This window comes from Lissotriton vulgaris, chromosome 5 (genome assembly GCF_964263255.1).
Source record: "Lissotriton vulgaris chromosome 5, aLisVul1.2, whole genome shotgun sequence".
NCBI lineage: Eukaryota > Metazoa > Chordata > Amphibia > Caudata > Salamandridae > Lissotriton > Lissotriton vulgaris.
In genome coordinates, this window is record NC_141693.1 from 303816350 (window position 1) to 303834124 (window position 17775).

The 17775-nt window shown below is 45.5% G+C and overlaps 1 protein-coding gene across 2 annotated transcripts in view; it reads right to left on the reverse strand.

The window, feature by feature from the left end:
* Nucleotides 1-17775, reverse strand: part of GNB1 (G protein subunit beta 1) — a 351738-nt gene that overhangs the window by 74297 nt on the left and 259666 nt on the right. For both annotated transcript variants that reach the window (XM_086921527.1, XM_086921528.1), the window contains exons 7-8: nt 13722-13788; nt 13017-13218 (exon numbers count right to left, since the gene is read on the reverse strand). In XM_086921527.1, the coding sequence (XP_086777653.1) occupies nt 13017-13218; nt 13722-13788 (269 nt within the window). The remainder of the gene's footprint in view (nt 1-13016; nt 13219-13721; nt 13789-17775) is intronic.

The following is a 17775-nucleotide window of genomic DNA, read 5'->3' on the forward strand; positions in this document are numbered from 1 at the left end:
GGCCTCGATCCATCGGGAGAATGCGCAAACCACAACTAAAACGTATTTCAGGTTATTGCATCGCTCCATATGGATGAAGTCCAATTGAATCACCTCAAAGGGATACGAAGGGGGAGCAAAACTGCCAGGAGGAGTTGGGGTTCCTTTGCCAGGATTGTACATAATACACACCATACAATTCTTCACCAGACGTTCAGCACATTTCGTAATGCCATCATTCTTCCACACAGGAGCCAACAACTTGCAAATACCTTTCGCGCTAATATGTGCTAACCCATGTGCCATTGTCACAACGGCCAGCACATACGCATCAGGCAACAACCATCTTTTCTGATCCGACAAATCAATCCAACAACCATTCGCATCCAACTTTCCCGTACTTTCTTTCCACTTCGTCTTTTCAGTCTCGGTGGCCTCATTCTGAATTGCTTTCACACTCTCGATAGTGTCCTCACACATACTCGATTCTGTAGGCCACCTAACCGAACTCGTCACATACATTCGAGTGCTAAGGTTCCGGGCAGTCTCCTTAGCAATCTCATCCGCAAACGCGTTACCACGACCAACATCATCCGTCACCTTACGATGCGCGCTACATTTAACAATCGCAACTTGCGTAGGCAAAGTTAATGCGTCCAAAAGATCATTCACAAGCTGGCCATGCTGTATCTTCGTACCGTGCGACGTCAAGAAACCTCTCTCTCTCCACAATCGTCCAAAACTGTGAGCAACACCAAAAGCGTATTGGCTATCAGTAAACACATTCACACGTTTCCCTTTCGCTAACACACATGCTCTAGTAAGAGCAATCAGCTCCGCAGCTTGGGCAGAATTCTGATTCAACCTTGCAGTCTCAACAACAGTATTCAATGTTACAACAGCATAAGCAGTAGTCACATCGCCATTCGGCAACTTAAAGCATGACCCATCCACATACAAAGTACCATCCGGATCTTCCAATGGGGTGTTTTTAAGGTCCACTCGACCTTTTGTTTCCTCTTCAGTCCTCAAGTAGCAGTCATGTTCTGCTACTTCATCTGACTCTGTGCTAATTGGTAACAAAGTTGCCGGGTTCAGAACATTACAACGTTTTATCTGAATGTGGCTTGCCAAAAGCGTCAATTCGTACCCAGACAACCTCGCACTCGTCAAGTGCTGAGTTTTCGTTCGATTCAAAAGAGTATCGACTGCATGCGGAACCATCACCGTAAGCATATTATCCATGACCAATCCTGCCGATTGTCGGATAGAGACCGCAGCTGCCGCTGTTGCTCGTAAACAACTCGGCAATGCTCTAGCTACTGGGTCCAAGGTCGAGGAAAAATATGCACATGGACGTTGCTTACCACCAAAAGGTTGCGTTAAGACACTCAAAGCACAACCTTCCCTCTCGTGAACATATAACGTAAACGGCTTACTGTAATCAGGGGTACCTAACACAGGAGCCGAACACAATGAATCACGCAGTTCAGAAAAACTTTTCTGACATTCTTCCGTCCATGGTAAAGGAATTGAAACATCCTTGCACGTAAGAGCCACCAATGGTTTCGCTAGCAATGAAAAATTTGGAATCCATTGCCTGCAGTACGACGTGATACCTAGAAAGGCACGCACATCTCTTTGGGTTTTTGGCACAGCCATTCGCGCAATCGCTGCAATTCTCTCTGGGGTCAGTCTCCTTCCCTCCTTTGACAATAAGTGACCTAGATAGGTTACTTCTTGACAACAATATTGGAGTTTAGAAGGTGACACCTTGTGATTTAACTCACAGAGATGTTGCAGCAACGACACCGTAGCAATCTTGCAAATGTCCTGAGTATCAGCAGCCACCAATAAGTCATCGACGTATTGGATCAAGGCCGCACCAACCGGCAACCTAAATGCATCCAGTTGACCCTTCAAGGCTTGACTGTAAATAGATGGACTTTCACAGTAGCCCTGAGGAGCGCGTTTGAACCGGAAGCTACGTCCACCGAGAGAGAAACCGAAAAGGTCCCTGCTCTCTTCGGCAATCGGGATGCTGAAAAACGCATTTTTCAAGTCAATCACCGAAAACCATGATGCAGAAGCTGGAATCAGAGTCAGTAGCGCCGTGATGTCAGGCACAACAGGGAATTGAGGAACCACAATTTTATTTACCTCCCGTAAATCGATAACAAAACGATAAACAGGCGGTTTTGAAGGATCAGTACGTTTAAGAATGGGCAGCACAGGGCTGTTGCACACGTTTCCTCGAGTCTCTTCGATAACATCTTTCTCGATCAAATCATAGATGATCGCCAACAGTGCTCGTTCACCATCAAGGGAGATACGATATTGGGGAATACGTGGCAATCGCACATTAGATTTCAACTGAACAACATAAGGGGAGATATCAAGCAGGCCCACGTCATTTGGACCTGTTGCCCACAAAGATGCAGGAAGAGAACTCAATTCCGGTGGGAGCTTATCGAGGGACAAGTACATGGGAGAGACAACCCTCTCTCCTAACGTAAGCTTTACACCCGCAGGAGAACAATACAAAGTTGCGTACAAACGTTTAAGCAAATCCAGGCCCAAAAGATTTTCACCACAACCCGTAGTCAAAATCAACGGGGCTTCTAGCTCACGTGGCCCAATCTTAAGGGGCAAAGGGCACGAAACTGGATTGCTAACGGGGGCGCCAGAGAATCCAACGGAAACATTTGTTAAGCCAGACAAAGGTGCGCCAGGGAGTTTCGAATACATGATAGAACTTTTCGCTGCACCAGTGTCCAACAGAAAAGGCTCAACGACGCCCGATGTAGCAACTGTGACGTAAGGCCCTCTCTGATCAACCGGAACTGATACCACTCCCTCTCCTTGTCTATGGCTGTCCTAGTAATTACTGTCGTCAGTTCCCTGATCGACGTAATAATCATCAACATTGTACTGCGCAGATCGTCCTTGCGATGATCCACGTTGATCGAAACAATTATTAGAATTAGACGAGTTGTCTGAGCGATCGTTCTGAGCACCACGACCTCTACCACGTGATGTTTGCTGCGAACCACCACGACCTCCTCTAGATGAGTTACCACTATTACGTTCATTCAAAACAGGGCAATTGAATTTAATGTGTCCCTCCTGTCTACAATAAGCACATTGATTGTACCCTAACGAGGATCTTTGGGAGGAGGAGTCATTACGGGTTTGGGATCTGTTTGATGGTGGCTGTGACCTATTCTGTTGCGAATTATTCTGATTTGAACGTGGAGGATACGCTTGTTGCAACAACACTTTAGTTTTGAGCTCTTTCGTCTTTTTATCAGCACGGTCGTTCTCTTCTTTCTCTCTATTCTCATAATATTGCGCCGTAGCCAATATCTGAGCCGAAGTAGAAACGGCCCATGCACTTTCCGAATTCTTTAACTTATTGCTCAAATCGGGCAATAAATTCGAGACAAATTTATCCACAAACAATCTTTGACCACCCTCAGTACCCATATCCTGTCCACTATGGTCGATGAATCCTTCCTCGAACCTCGTAAAGAAGTCGGAAACACTCTCGTCCTTCTTCTGCTTACAAGCTGACAATTTGTCCCAGTTTACTCTCATAGCTGGCATAAGTGTTTTCATTAATGTTATTATTCTTTGAGGGAGAGCAGCAATCAGCTGTTCAGGCTTAGCACCACCAACTTGTAACCCATCCGCCGCTACAATGGCCGCCCAATCACCACCTAGTTCATTTGTGTGATTTTCCTGGCGAATTTTAGCCCATACCGGTTGCGGTACGACATTGCCAAACAACATGTCGATATCGGCAAGATTCATTACCGTAGCATCTACGAGCTGCGATAATTCTTTGTAATACCCTGCAGGATTTTTGCGAGGGTCAGGCAAAGATTGCTTCACCTGCAACACTTCCGATCTTTTCCATGGGAGATGTATCCATACTCTCTGGAAATACGGCGGGACCGAAGGGGCAGCTGCGGGGTTACCTGGCATCCAAACCGGTGGAACTTCACGCATGGGATATTGGCCAGACTCATCTGGTTGTTTTTCAATATCCTCAACAAACAATGCATGAGGGATTGGAGCGGGACGAAGAGATAGCAATCGTTCAACAGCACGTCGAACATTAGTATCCACTATCAGTCCATTTGCGAACTGAAGCTGAAGATCAGACAGGGCGGTCAGCACCTCGTCAGGCGCATCGGCCGCTATTTGATCATAAAGGAACTTACACATTTCGTTAAACACATATCTTTGAGTTGGTATGTTGAATTGACAAAAGGTTTCAAGGACAACACGGGGTGGACTTCTCTGAGGATTTACCATCCAACCCATTGCCATATTATATAGCGCAACGCGTTCTCTGTTTCCAGGAAGCTGACTACGTCTCTGAGGACCATCGGAACCAGCGGACCCATGAACAGGTCCGAGCGAATGAAAGAAACTAGCCGCAAGAGGAGAATTGCGACTACGAGTAGAGGGAGAAGCATACGATACAGGACTAACAAGGGAAGGAGTAGAAACAGTAGCAACAGCAGGGGTTAACAAAACAGGAGCAGTAGCAGGAGCAGCAGCGGGAGTATGTGGAAGCGGAGGAGCAGTAGGAATAGAAACAGACAAAGGAGCAGGAACAGTCGGAAGAACGGGTGCAGGTTGAGGAACAGGCGGAGGAGGAATAGGCGGAAGAATAGGTACGGCAGGGACCACAGGAGCTGCGGTACCCTGTACGTACGGAGGTTGCGACTTCATAAGATAAGACATTAAGGGATCCTCAACTGGCTCTTCCTTCTTTTCCGACTCCGTAGGCAAGACGGGGTAACATTTATCTACAGTCATACGCTGTAATCGGTCAAACACTTCCTTATCCTTAACCTCCTTATCATGCTGAAATTGCTCTGCTTTCTTCACTATGGTAGCAACATTATCTCGCTGATTACGTTTAGTCAGTCTGATTTCTTTCTGTCGGGCTTCTTTGCGCCACAACCGAAAGGCATCAAACATGGCCGGCCTTGACTTTCTTTCGAACAATTTAATCTCTAGATTATCTAAGATCGGGGCCTCGAAGCTACCATGAGGTGGCCAACGGAGGTCGCCGTCCTTTTTCGTATATTTAATCCAGTAATCGTTGAAGGTAACTGGGCCTAGCCCATGCTTACTATAGAGCTCATACGTGGGAGTTCCAACCGGAGGTATCGGACACGAGTCCTCCAGTCGGGAATCCGTACCACAAGGTCTGAAACAACTAAACAAAGTACTGCGACCAGGCATCTTGCACACTAGCCGAGTTTCACAAACTTCAAGGGTTACGGGATTTACCAAGTCCCAGCAAAGAACAAAACCCTCGGTTTTTGGCGGCTGCAGTCGTCAAACAACACAACAAAGTACGCTGGCAAAGTGTCACCGACAAAAACACTCACACAGCGCTAACAACAAAAACACTCACTAAAGTGTCAACCACCAAGAACTATGGGAGCGACCCACAAATACTTAACTCAAAAATCGATGGCGTCACCAGGAAGGCCCGTCAATCGTCTCGCTATACCAAGGTCTACGCCAGGCGCCATAACAGGTCTACAGTCAGGGCAGCAGTCCGTCGCAGCCATCCGGAGGCGGGAATCTTCGCGGGAAAAGTCTTCGGGCCACTTATTTCGACAACAGGATCGATGAAGCGGAGTGCACCTTCCCTCGGAGATTTCACACGAAGTTCCTCACGATCGTCGGGCTTGGACCGGTACCACTGATGCAGCCCCACGTTGGGCGCCAACTGAAGGACTGGGTTCTTTAAGACCCAGCGGTGCCAGGGCACAACACCTGAAACCTTCGTGGGTAACCTGCTCCGGCGTACGAATCACAGAGACACGGGACACTTCCTTCGACGTCAAAGATTCAAGGTTTATTTGCTGCAGGGAACACAGAGATCACGGCAAGTACACAGCGTGCAACTTGGGGAGACTGCTTCAAATTGGTTCTGTGGACCGCTCCTTTTATACAGTTTTTACCCATAGGATAACATTGAACACAAAAGTTTACAACCCGGTTCCCATCATTAGCCCCCAGAGGGGTCGCTTTGGTCACTTTGAAACACATGAGGTCCGGAACATAAGTGCGGAAACATTTGGCGGTTCCCAACTGTAAAAACCATCTTCCCACCATTAGCGAATTCCAATCAGCAGTAAAACAGATCGAAATAGGAACAAGGACAGGTGTAGAGGAAGACGGAGACAGTGGGGAGATCGGAAAGGGTGTAAAAGGGGAGGTATCGAGAAACACGAGATACAGGCATCAAAGGGACGTGCCTAATGAGATGCACGGCTGAGACAATAAGTCCGTGCGGCAAGATGAGCCTCGAGCGGCGCCATCTGCTTTACAGTAGCAACCCCCTCGTCATAAACACACTTACAAAGAACATGTGTCATTCCGCAAATATCGAGAGTCCCAGGGTCGCGAAGCGGACAGCGTCCGTTCGCTGGCTACTTGAGGGCAAGAGACAAAATGGATGCCGTATCTAAGATGGAACCCGTGGGTACAGATGAAAAACCCACATAACAAACGAACGGTTTAAGTTAGCACAGCGAAACTGCGCACTCTTACTAAACTCGTCATTTGCGGTTCATAGATACCAGACTCGACCATATTCGTGCGAGTCGAGAACACCACTTACAATTGTCACAGAACCTCACCTGGTAGCACCGACAGTTTAGATACTTGTCATTACTTACTTTTTTCCCCCTTACAATTTGCTGAGCGCCCGTCTGTTGGTTACCACTTTGCTTTTTAAAATCGTGTAAGTACCAGGGCCAACCTACCCAGTCTAGAGCGAGGTCATGTGCAGAACCAGATCTGGATCAGCACAACAAAAATCATGTTGTACACATCCATGCAAAAATGCCCACACGGCACCAATGAATAACCCATGGGACTAGCTAAAACATCCACTGTATTTAAATCAGTTTGCATGTCTTCCTTGTGCTGTTCCATGACACCCTGCAAACGTTCGCCAAATTGCCCTTCAAGATTCTCCAGCAGTGACTATGCCAACACAGGCAGTTCCTACAAGGCATGGGCAGGTCTGACCATTAAGCGCTGCATTAGAAGCAGTGAGCTCCATACTACCTAAAAGAGCATATTTTTCATAAGACAAATTTCTTAGACTCGGATTAGCTAGGATCGTATTTTGTTTAATCTAGAGCCTGAATGTTCTGAAATCAGACTAAGGTGTGAGATACAATTATAAATGGGATAAGAAAGCTCAGGTATGTTCTTTGTAGACTCCATACAGGACAGGTGGCGAAGACTGCAATTTAGACCTCTGCCCCATCAGTAAGTGCCAAATGGAAGGATATTTTCCAAAACATGCCTCACAGTCAAATCTCTATAAAAAGAGAAGCTTTCAGTTCTTGCCTGGATATTGGAATAGTATAATTTACTATTCCAAATCCAGTCTGTGCAATAGTAGGGAAGGTGTTGGATTTTAAATCCAACGCCAACTGACCCCTAGAGCTAGTCTATGTTCCAACTTGCAGAGTAATTGCAAGTGTTGTAACACAGTCGTAACGACTGCATTGTAATGCCAGACAACCAATGACACACCTCATGATGATCAGATACACTGCCAGCGTATGGGGTCTGCAAAATCACCATTGGTCTCCAGCATCAATCTAGGTAAGTTCCAAGAAGATTGGACATGTTGTAGGCCCTGCTCTGTCAGTCAGTCACACACAGTGTGAAGAATGGGTCATGAAAGAAAAGTGACAGCAGTTGCCTAGCAGTAACCGTTTCAGTGCTGACCCACTGACGTGTCAGAAGACAGGAGCCAGAGTGATTTTTTTTATTTTGGTGCATGATCAGTCAAAGACCCGAGAAGAACAGGGTATGGATGCAGAGCTGAGACAGTTAAGAGTCCGATCTGGGTGTGCGTGTATGCATGTGGGAACATTTATGTGAGTGTGTGCAACATTGTGTCACTCCATAATAAACCGCTTCGCTCCCTGAAAGCTTTGCCTGGTGTACAGGACAACAAAAGTATAAACTATCTCCACTCCTATCATAACTAGTTACTCCGCCACAATTGTGCTCATTCATGTCATAATAGTGTGCATTGCATTATCCTTGACCATTTTGGACATTCTTGGTCTAGCTTTGGAATTCTGGAAGCCCTCACGGACCTATTTAGAGCATGACTGGCAAACTTCTAGCCATCCCTGACAAGGGTGGGCACCCCTCGCATAAAAATGGCAATGCCTTATAGTTGAAAGTATTCAAGCAGAGTTGGATCGACCTATTGCTGTGGCTATGCCCATTGTGCTGGATGTCATGTGATGCTTGGACTTATTTCATTAACAAGGGAGGCATTTAATAGCAATAACATTTATCCTGGTGTTTCTTGTGGTAACCTCACCTGTATTGCTTGGGCAGACACTACTAGTGATCTTGTGTCATATCTGGTCACTATTTTACAGTGATAAAATATGCTAGTAGCTTTTGAGGACTTTCCTGAAGCAGAAGTCGCGGTCACTACAGAAAAAGTAGGAAACACCCGGGCTTTGAGTATCAGGCACCCCCTTGCACAGGATGAGGACCCAGAGTGGCTGGTCCAGCTTCACATTACAAATACATTTTGCAATCACTGGGACTGGCAGGCATGCACAGTGGAGAGAAAATACCACTTTATTTGAAATTTATCAGCTAGGGACGCCATGTATGGAAACTGAAGGTCCAAACAGGAGGCACTTTGTATTTGTTGAGAAGCAAAAGAGGTCCCCTGGGAGGGAAATCCACTGAGAAAGGACAGTCTGCACCACCCTGGAAAAGTTCCAATTTCATTTCAAAGCCTGCCTAGATAGGGTGTCAGTCATCAAGTTCATCATAATCACCATGTGGCTTAAAACCAAGTGACTTTGGTTAGAAAAGGCCCAAACCCATAGTTTGGAAGAGTCCGCAAACAGACGACTGGAAACCCAATGACCCGCAGCAAATATACAGTCTGTAAAATACCGGTCCTTAAACCTAGAGATTTAAGTAGTAGGCATACGTAACCGCTGTTCTGTAGTATGGCAAAAGGGCTGAGTGCTTGTTATATCCCCCGTGTACATTCGCCACTAGAGATCTTCCAATGACTCCGGGTAGATCATCACCTTAAGTGCATTTAGATGCAGTCAGGACTAAACACTTTAATTTCAATGGTATGTTAGGGAAAGGGTTAGTTTAAATGTGGCTGAAGATGCCTACAACTGGCTCTCCAACAAGGGGTGCACCAAAGGAAACTTGGGGTCTGACTTTGCTTGACAATGGTGCCTAGCTATTTGCCTCTAAACGCAGCTGCTCAAAAGGGTTTTCTTTCTCGCCCCTAGAATCTGATTAATAAGAACTTTATTAAATCGAAGCAAGGGCTCTGCTACAACAGCCAGACTATATGATCTCAGTTAACAGATTGTACTTTAACGCATGTCCAACAAGACAACTAACACCTCCTTTGCTTGCCAAGTAACATTACAAAAAAGCACACTTCTCACTAGTCAGCCAAGCAGGACAACCTAAGGAAGGGTGGCCTAACTTGCTAGTATTTGGCAGGTTGATGTAGAGATATGCATCAGACATCTGAAGAGGAATCAAAGCATGACCTAAATACAACCTATGAAGGCAAACCTCAGATGTTTCGGAAAGTGGTCAAACAAGGGTTGATCGTCTGCATAAACCACTCATTTTCATGATGTGGGCAAACTACTTCATTATAGGGTGTACAGGCAGATCTTAAGGACCCAGGGGTGTCACAAACTGTGCAATAACAGGAGCCTTGTAGAGACACACTGGCTCTATACAAGAAATCCACTAGGCCAGTCCTCAAGGCAGAGCTGTGACCAGAATCAAATGCTTCAAATCTACCTTGCCAACAGAAGGTGGTGCGGGAAGAGATTTAAAAACCTACAGCCTGGCAAGCTTGAATGCAGAGATCTGCAGGACATTGGCTCAGGGAGCAGCATCTCCGTCTGAAGCCTTTAGAGCACAGACAGGTTTTGATGCCGTTGATTAAGGAGTCTGGGACTAGCACTGCAGACTGAGACCGCTCCTATAACAGTTTAAGTAGTTTGTGGAAGAGGTGTATGTGTACTCTTGTGACAATTACAATACTTTGCAACAGAAACCCGTTCTAGGACATTTCCTAGTTCGGATAAGCCGGATTTGTGAGTTTGAGAGTGGTAAGGCTCACCACAGCGTGACCTAGCTCCTCGATAGTTTCTGTGAGTGTCAAGTATATACCTGTTACAGTGATGATGCAACTTCAAAAATCACCTGCAATCACTTTGGGTCTGGGTGGAGAAAGGGTCCAATATGGACATTGGTTTGCTCCAAGATAAACCGAGCTAAAATCTTGAATTGTTTTCAATGGACATACAGTCTCGGCATGAAGGAAAGTTAAAACTGAAAAGGGTTAGCATACTTCAAAGATTAGCCGAACCATTGAAGGCACCACAAAGCACTCCAGGGCTGCAGAAAAAAAAAAGATGGATGTCAGAGGGAGTCCTACATGACTCGTACCCAGTGGAGGACTGCAACCGTATTTGAGGAGCTCCAATGCCCACAAGTGCTGCTGGAGAGTACATTTTGTGCCTGATTTTAGTCAAACATACGTAATTTGGGTCATGTTTAAAAAAAAAAAAAAAAAAAAAACGTGAAGCACTACCGTTTTAAGTCTGTCAGTATTTAAGTTGGCGAGAACGCTGCATGCAGCATATCCTCAATTGCAGTCTGCAACTTGGTGGCTGGGGCACTAGTGCGGCCCTTCTGGCATCAATGTAGTAACTCGTGCCAGATAGATGGCTCAAAGGATAATAAATGGTTAGATGGCTGTAAGGCTTGGAGTCAAATTCTCCATCACCTGCTCCCACGTCCTACACTTTTCTGTATGCTCAATATCGAAGGCTAGTTGGGGGTTCAATATCGAAGGTTGGTTGGGGGTGGGGGTGCAATATCCCTTAAGGCCCCACTAGTTGGGTGATAGTCCAGTAACTAGTTATTGCTTTTTTTCTCTATTTTTGGTTCTGCCTTTCATTCTTACCGGAGTTTCTCTTTGGATGACAGTGGCAAAGTCTTTCCATCAAAAGAAATGCCTCTGCAGAGACTTTAGGTTTTACCCGCTTATTATTTTGACTCCTGCTACAATATTGTATAGATCAAAAATTAGATGTTTGCTTACAGAGTGGTTCAAGTTTCTCTGGGGGCAAAGGTATCCTTTTCAACTGGTGTCTCCATTACCACATTGTCCATTTGCAATGCTCTATTCAGTCCTCACTGTATAGTGCTGGAGTATCCTAGAGTGGTACTTTTAGGAAAAACGGAAAGCGTCCAACACTGAAACCTATGATTGGTAGCCGTGATAGTCTATTAAGGAAAGGAAATTAAGAACCAATCTAAAGGTCATTCGCCATCCTTCTGTGAAGGTAGCTTACAGTTGGATATTAGGTTTAGTAGGGTCCTATACACTACAATACAATATTGTAGTGGGTAACCAGAACTGTCAGGACAAAACTTACCTGAACCTCTATAAATGTATTACACCGTCTGGTACAAATAAACCTATTGGATGGAGGCTGCCAAAATAGCCTTACCGAAGGTTGGCTATTCTCTCAGGTTGTAGTTGCATAAAGTTTGTTTTGACCAAGTCAAAGTGGGGAAATAGGGTGCCTGAAATTACTGCAAAAATCAGCACTCACTTCATATTATGAAACAAAAATAAATTGAATATGAACTTAAAGGGTTAACAAACATACAAATGTCATTCAAAATGTGATAACAGAATAGGACGCAATAAAACAGTGAATTCCAAAAGTAGTCTATTGACAAAAAAATAAACCTTAAAATAGGATGTAAATAAAAGTTAGGAATATTAGTTTTACTTTCAAAACAACGGCATTTCTTTCTGAGCAAGTAATAGTTTTGGTACGGTGGGAAGAGGGGGAGGCCGGTGATTCTGCACACATTTTCGGGATCAGAAAAAAATAGAAATGGTTTCAGACTTAATCCATAGCTTCCCAATTCACAAAGATTTCAGTAGGACTGATGGAGAACTTGCAGCAAAGATCACTTCCAACGCAATATGGCAGCCAGCTTTAAATACAGGCCTGCCATCAGTTTCAATGTCACGCACCTCTGCAAATACAAATGAAGGAAGAGGAGAGGACCTGTCAAACTGACATTAATAGTAGACTTTGAGACACTTTTGGGTCTCTTTAACAGCAGAGGATAAAGATACTTTACTTCATGACATGTGCTTGATTATTAAATGCAAAAAGACGACACAAATGCTGCTGGCCACTCAGTATGAAAGGCATAGTCTGGATAGCTCCTTAAAAAGGCAGTCAAGATGAGGATTATTTGTATTGGCTTTTTCACTGAATGTAGAATAGAAAAATTCAAATTCCAAAGTAACTTTGCCGAGGGCCTCCTGTCCACCTAATTTATGGTTTGAGGGGTATAAGGGACAGATCTAGTGGCACTGCATGTATTTTTGTACTGTAGGCATTTCACTGGGGGCTTGAGAGCTGCACTTCAAATGCTAAAAAATAATGTTGCCATCAAAAAACATCATGCGGTCCAAACCGAAGGCAGTAAAAATAGAAAATACCAAGTACACCATACTACAAACAAAACCCCACCCCCCAAAACAGACGTTATTTAGGCCTAGGCTTCAAGCTTCACCTTTTGAATAATGGAACCATCTGTGAAATGCTGTGAAACAACTGCTAAAGAGGAATGCTTCAAGATTCCTTTCTATACATTGTGTGGACTATGGAAAGTTGTGTGCTGTTGCAATAACTGGGTCTTGGCAGACCCTAAAAAAAGGAAAGTCATCATAAAAGCTCATTAAAAAGGTGAATGTATTTAGGAATAAAAATATTCAAGTGTTTTTAGAACTAAGCTCTAAAACAGGGGACTATTCTAAGCATATAGCTACTCAATTTTTAACTCGTAAAAACAGTCTGGCGCAATGAATTTCAGTAGAAACAGTCACAATACACGAATTTAGTAAAAAAACAACTACTTACACATATGGCATTGATGTCAGACTCATGGCCCGTGAAAGTCTGTCGGCACATTCCTTCTCTAACGTCCCAGAGTTTGGCAGAAGCGTCACAGGCGCCGGAAACAAAGCACCGGGAATCTGGGGCAAGAGACAAGCTCATGACATCTCCAGTGTGCCCAGTAAACGTGGTTGTCTGCTGCCCAGTTTCAATATCCCAGAGAGCACTGTGCAAATGAGCAACAAAACCATTAGATCCAACTAACGATTTCAGTAACTCAAAATTCATGCATAGATTTTGGGGACATGCCTAAAAATGCTGGGTGTAATGATTAACAAGCATTCCAAATAGGTCACTGCAAGAATACAAATTCTTTAATAGCATTCAATATTTTATTTAGCTCTCAAAGCATGCCACCTTCCAGGTATTCTAATGTTTCCATTTAAAAATACTTTAGAGAAATGCATGTGCCTCTACTAATTTATCACATATGCTGAATAGGTTATCTTTTATTATGCAATGACAAAATGCCAATAATAAAAAGAATAAAAATACTTTCGTAATGCACAAGAAAACAAGGATTACAATATGCACCCTGCCTAAACCACGTACGTTGACAAAAGGGGAGATGCAGGGTACTGTGGGTCGTAGAGAATCATTTTTTTACCCAATTTAATGTGCATACAAAATGATTAAAGCGGTGAGAATTATCACAAATGTGTTACTTACCAGGTGGTATCACCAGAGCTGGTAATTATTTGATTATCATCTATGAAGCGACAGCATGACAGATAACCTGTGTAAATAAAACACCACATTAATAAAGGTGGACAGCGTACTTTTCATCTTCCTTCAATTGGTTGTTGCTGATGTATATGCAAAACATAAATGGATAAAATGTATTGGGGATCTAGGAAATAACCGAAAACTTGCCTATTACATACATGGAACAAAATTATGCAAAGCAGCACCTGGTGAGATCAGAGCATCACTAGTACCATCAATTTCCTTTGTAACTCCAGTTACTTCAAGTATGGCACAGATTGTAACACCCATATGTCGTGATAGAGAACCAACTCTGGAGGAAGTAACAGATCCTGCCTCCCACTGGGTGGGTAGGTCTTTTTAAGGGCAAACTAAAGTGACTTGGTAGCTATTGTAGCAGGGGAAAACAAGTTAAAGGACTAATGCCTTTTCTGTCCTGCATGTTGCCTGTTGGTTCCATGGTAGTAGCCCCTAAAGGGCTGCCTCTCTGCTGCATCACTAGCTGGGAAGATGCCACTGTCCATACTATAGTTACTTGGAATAGCACCTAAATTTCCTGAACTGATGCAGAAAAAGTTCAGTAGAGGTCAACAACCGCAAAGAACATGCTGTAACTCCGCTATCTTTAAGGATTTCCATAGTGGAGTCCACATTTTTTCCAGAAAGTGGATCGAGATCTATCAAAGGGCATGCCCAGCAGCATAACCTCTACATGGCCAGAAAACCTGATGGAGCTCAACCAGGCATGTCCACAAAGCAAAACGCTGGTATCCTGCTACGTAAATCCATGGAATCAATACCATACTTGGCTCGGTCCTGCAAATCATGTATCATCTGAGCCAGAGGCCCTATGGTCCAAAGGGACTGCTGGCAAGATCACGCTGGCCATGGCTCAAAGAGCCTTTGTGTACTGGCCAAGTAGACAGATAGCAATTCAGAATAGCAGTACTGCTGGAAAAGGAAAACAGTTTGCCAGTAGCATTTATCTTTATGGATTCTCTATTCAGGAGGATTATCGAATATGCTACTTACCAGTATGCATCTGTTCTTGGCATGTAGGGCTGCTGACATTCATATCTGTGCATAGATCGCCGCCTAGTGTTGGGTCCGGATGATTGCACATTGTTGTCCTGGAAGAGTCTTCGAAGTATCACGAGATAGGTGGCTCCTCCCCTGGACTACAGTGCGCATGGGCATCAACTCCATCCCCAGATTGTTTTTAGCCATTGTGGCCAAGATGGAGTGAAACTCAGTGAATGATGACCATGCTATGAGTATATGTGAATACTGCAGCTGCTACAGGCGCCAGGGAGGAAGGCGGGCGATATGAATGTCAGCAGCCCTACATGCCAAGAACAGATGCATACTGGTAAGTAGCATATTCGGTTCGAGGCATGTGGGCTGCTGAATTCATATCTGTGCATAGAATACATAGCAGTCCCTCCATTAGCGGCGGCCGCCCGTGCCAGCTGCAGCAGTTTGGAAAAGTGTCTTGAGAACAGCCTGCCCTACAGCTGCCTGCTGTTTGGAGTGCACATCAACACAGTAATGTTTAGTAAATGTGTGTGTGGTAGACCATGTGGCTGCTCTACATATGTCTTCCAAAGGAATGCCATAGAGGCCCCCAACTTTCTGGTGGAGTGGGCTCTTGGCGGAATGGTAAGAGTGCGTTTTGCTTTTATATAGCAGATCTGGATACATTTAACGATCCACCTAGCAATACCAGCCTTGGAAATAGGGTTACCTTTGTGGTGTGGTGCAAAGGCGACAGAGTTGCTTACTTTTCCTAAAATCCTTGGTCCTATCGATGTAATACATTAGGGCCCGTTTAACGTCAAGGGTATGGAGCATCCACTCCACCAGTGACTCGGGATTTTGAAAGAAAACAGGTAATTCGATTGTCTGGTTGATGTGGAACTGAGACACAACCCTGGGTAGAAACTTAGGGTTAGTGCGAAGCACCACCCTGTTGGAATGAATTTGAATGAATGGCTCTTGGATTGTGAGGGCTTGCAATTCACTAACCCTTCGTAGCGATTAATTGCTATGAGGAAAGCCACTTTCCATGTCAAGAACTGAATCTCGCAGGAATGCAGTGGTTCAAAGTGGGGACCCATCAGCCTGGTATGGACCACATTGAGGTTCCACTCAGGAGCTGGTGGAGTCCGTGGCGGAACGACTCGTTTGAGCCCTTCTAGAAAAGCCTTGATGGCAGGCACCCTGAAGAGGGAGAGGTGCTGCCTGTTTTGGAGATAAGCGGCCATTGCAGACAGATGAATGCGAATGGAAGCATAGGCCAGATTACACTTGTACAGATGGAAAAGGGAACAGATGATATTCTGAATAGAAGCATCCAGCGGGTTAATTTTGTGGTCTGCACAATAAATGACAAACCGCTTCCATTTTGCCGCATAGCATGCTCTGGTAGTGGGCTTCCTTGCCTCCCGAATGATGTCCATACAGTCGGAAGGCAAGTGCAGGTAGCCAAACTCTAGGACTTCAGGAGCCAGATCGCCAGGTTGAGCTGTTGCGGATCTGGATGCTGAATGTCGCCATGGCTCTGCGTCAGAAGGCTGGGTGTGAGATGTAGCCTCTGATGCGGTACCACGGACAGTACTAGAAATGTGGTGTACCATGGTCGGCGAGCCCACGTTGGAGCAACCAGGATGAGAGTCATCGAGTGCTGCCTGAGCTTGCGTGCCACCAGCAGAATCAGAGGTGCTGGGGGAAAAGCGTACGCAAATTTGCCTGACCAGTTCATCCATATCGCATTGCCCTGCGACTGTGGGAACCTGGCGGCGAAGCTTTGGTATTTTGTGTTCTCCTTTGTCGCGAACAGGTCTATCTCTGGATGACCCCACCTTTGGAAGTACGGCTGGAGTACTGATGGATGTATCTCCCACTCGTGCATTTGGTGGCTGTGCCTGCTGAGCAGGTCCGCCATCTGATTGTCCTTGCCCGGGAGATGCTCTGCCATGAGGAAGATGTTCCTCTGAATGGCCCACTTCCACATGCTCTGAGCCAGATGAGACAGCTGCGGAGAGTGTGTGCTCCCTGCTTTTAATGTAGTACATCGCTGTCATGTTGTCCGTCCGAATCAACACGACCTTGTTGCACAGATGTACCTTGAATGCTTTTAATGCCATGAAGATTGCCATCAGTTCCAGAACATTGATGTGCATCTTCCCCTGTTGCTGCGTCCACAGTCCCTGCACAGTGTATTGGAGTACATGCGCTCCCCATCCCTGGAGAGAGGCGTCCGTCGTCAGGATAATCTGTGGCACAGGCTCCTGGAAGGGCGCTCCTGGAACGGTCGGCCCTTGCAAAGGTTTTGTGGATTCCACCAATGCAGAGAGTTGTATGCCCGTCCGCTCACCAACACTAGGTCTTTCAACTGGTTGTGAGCCTGAGTCCACTGACGTGCTAAGCACTCCTGAAGCAGACGCATATGTAGTCTCGCGTGCGGGACAATGGAGATGCAGGAGGCCATCAAGCCTATCAACTGCATGAACACTCTTGCTGGAAGCTAGTGTTGAGGTCTGAATTTTTGGATCAGCGACCGAATGCTGCTGACTCACTGAATTTGGCTGGGCTGTGGCCGCCAGAGTGTCTATGGTCGCACCCAGATGCTGCCGTATATGGGCGGGCTGGAGGTGGGATTTTGGGTAATTCAGTGAGAATCCCAGATCGTGCAGGAGGTGAATGGTGTGGGACACGTGGTCGGCACACTGCTGGGCTGACTTCGCTTGGATGAGCCAGTCGTCCAGATAGGGGTAGACGTGGATGTTTTGACGTCTTAAATGTGCCGCCACCGTCGCCAGGCACTTTGTGAACACCCTGGGTGCTGTGGTGACCCCAAAAGGCAAAACCCTGAATTGGTAGTGCTCGTTTTGGATGGTGAACCGGAGGTATTTTCAGAGTGAAGGATGTAATGGAATGTGGAAGTACGCATCCTTCAGGTCCAAAGTTGCCAGAAAGTCCCCCTGTTGTAGCAGCGGGAGCACTTGCTGCAGTGTAA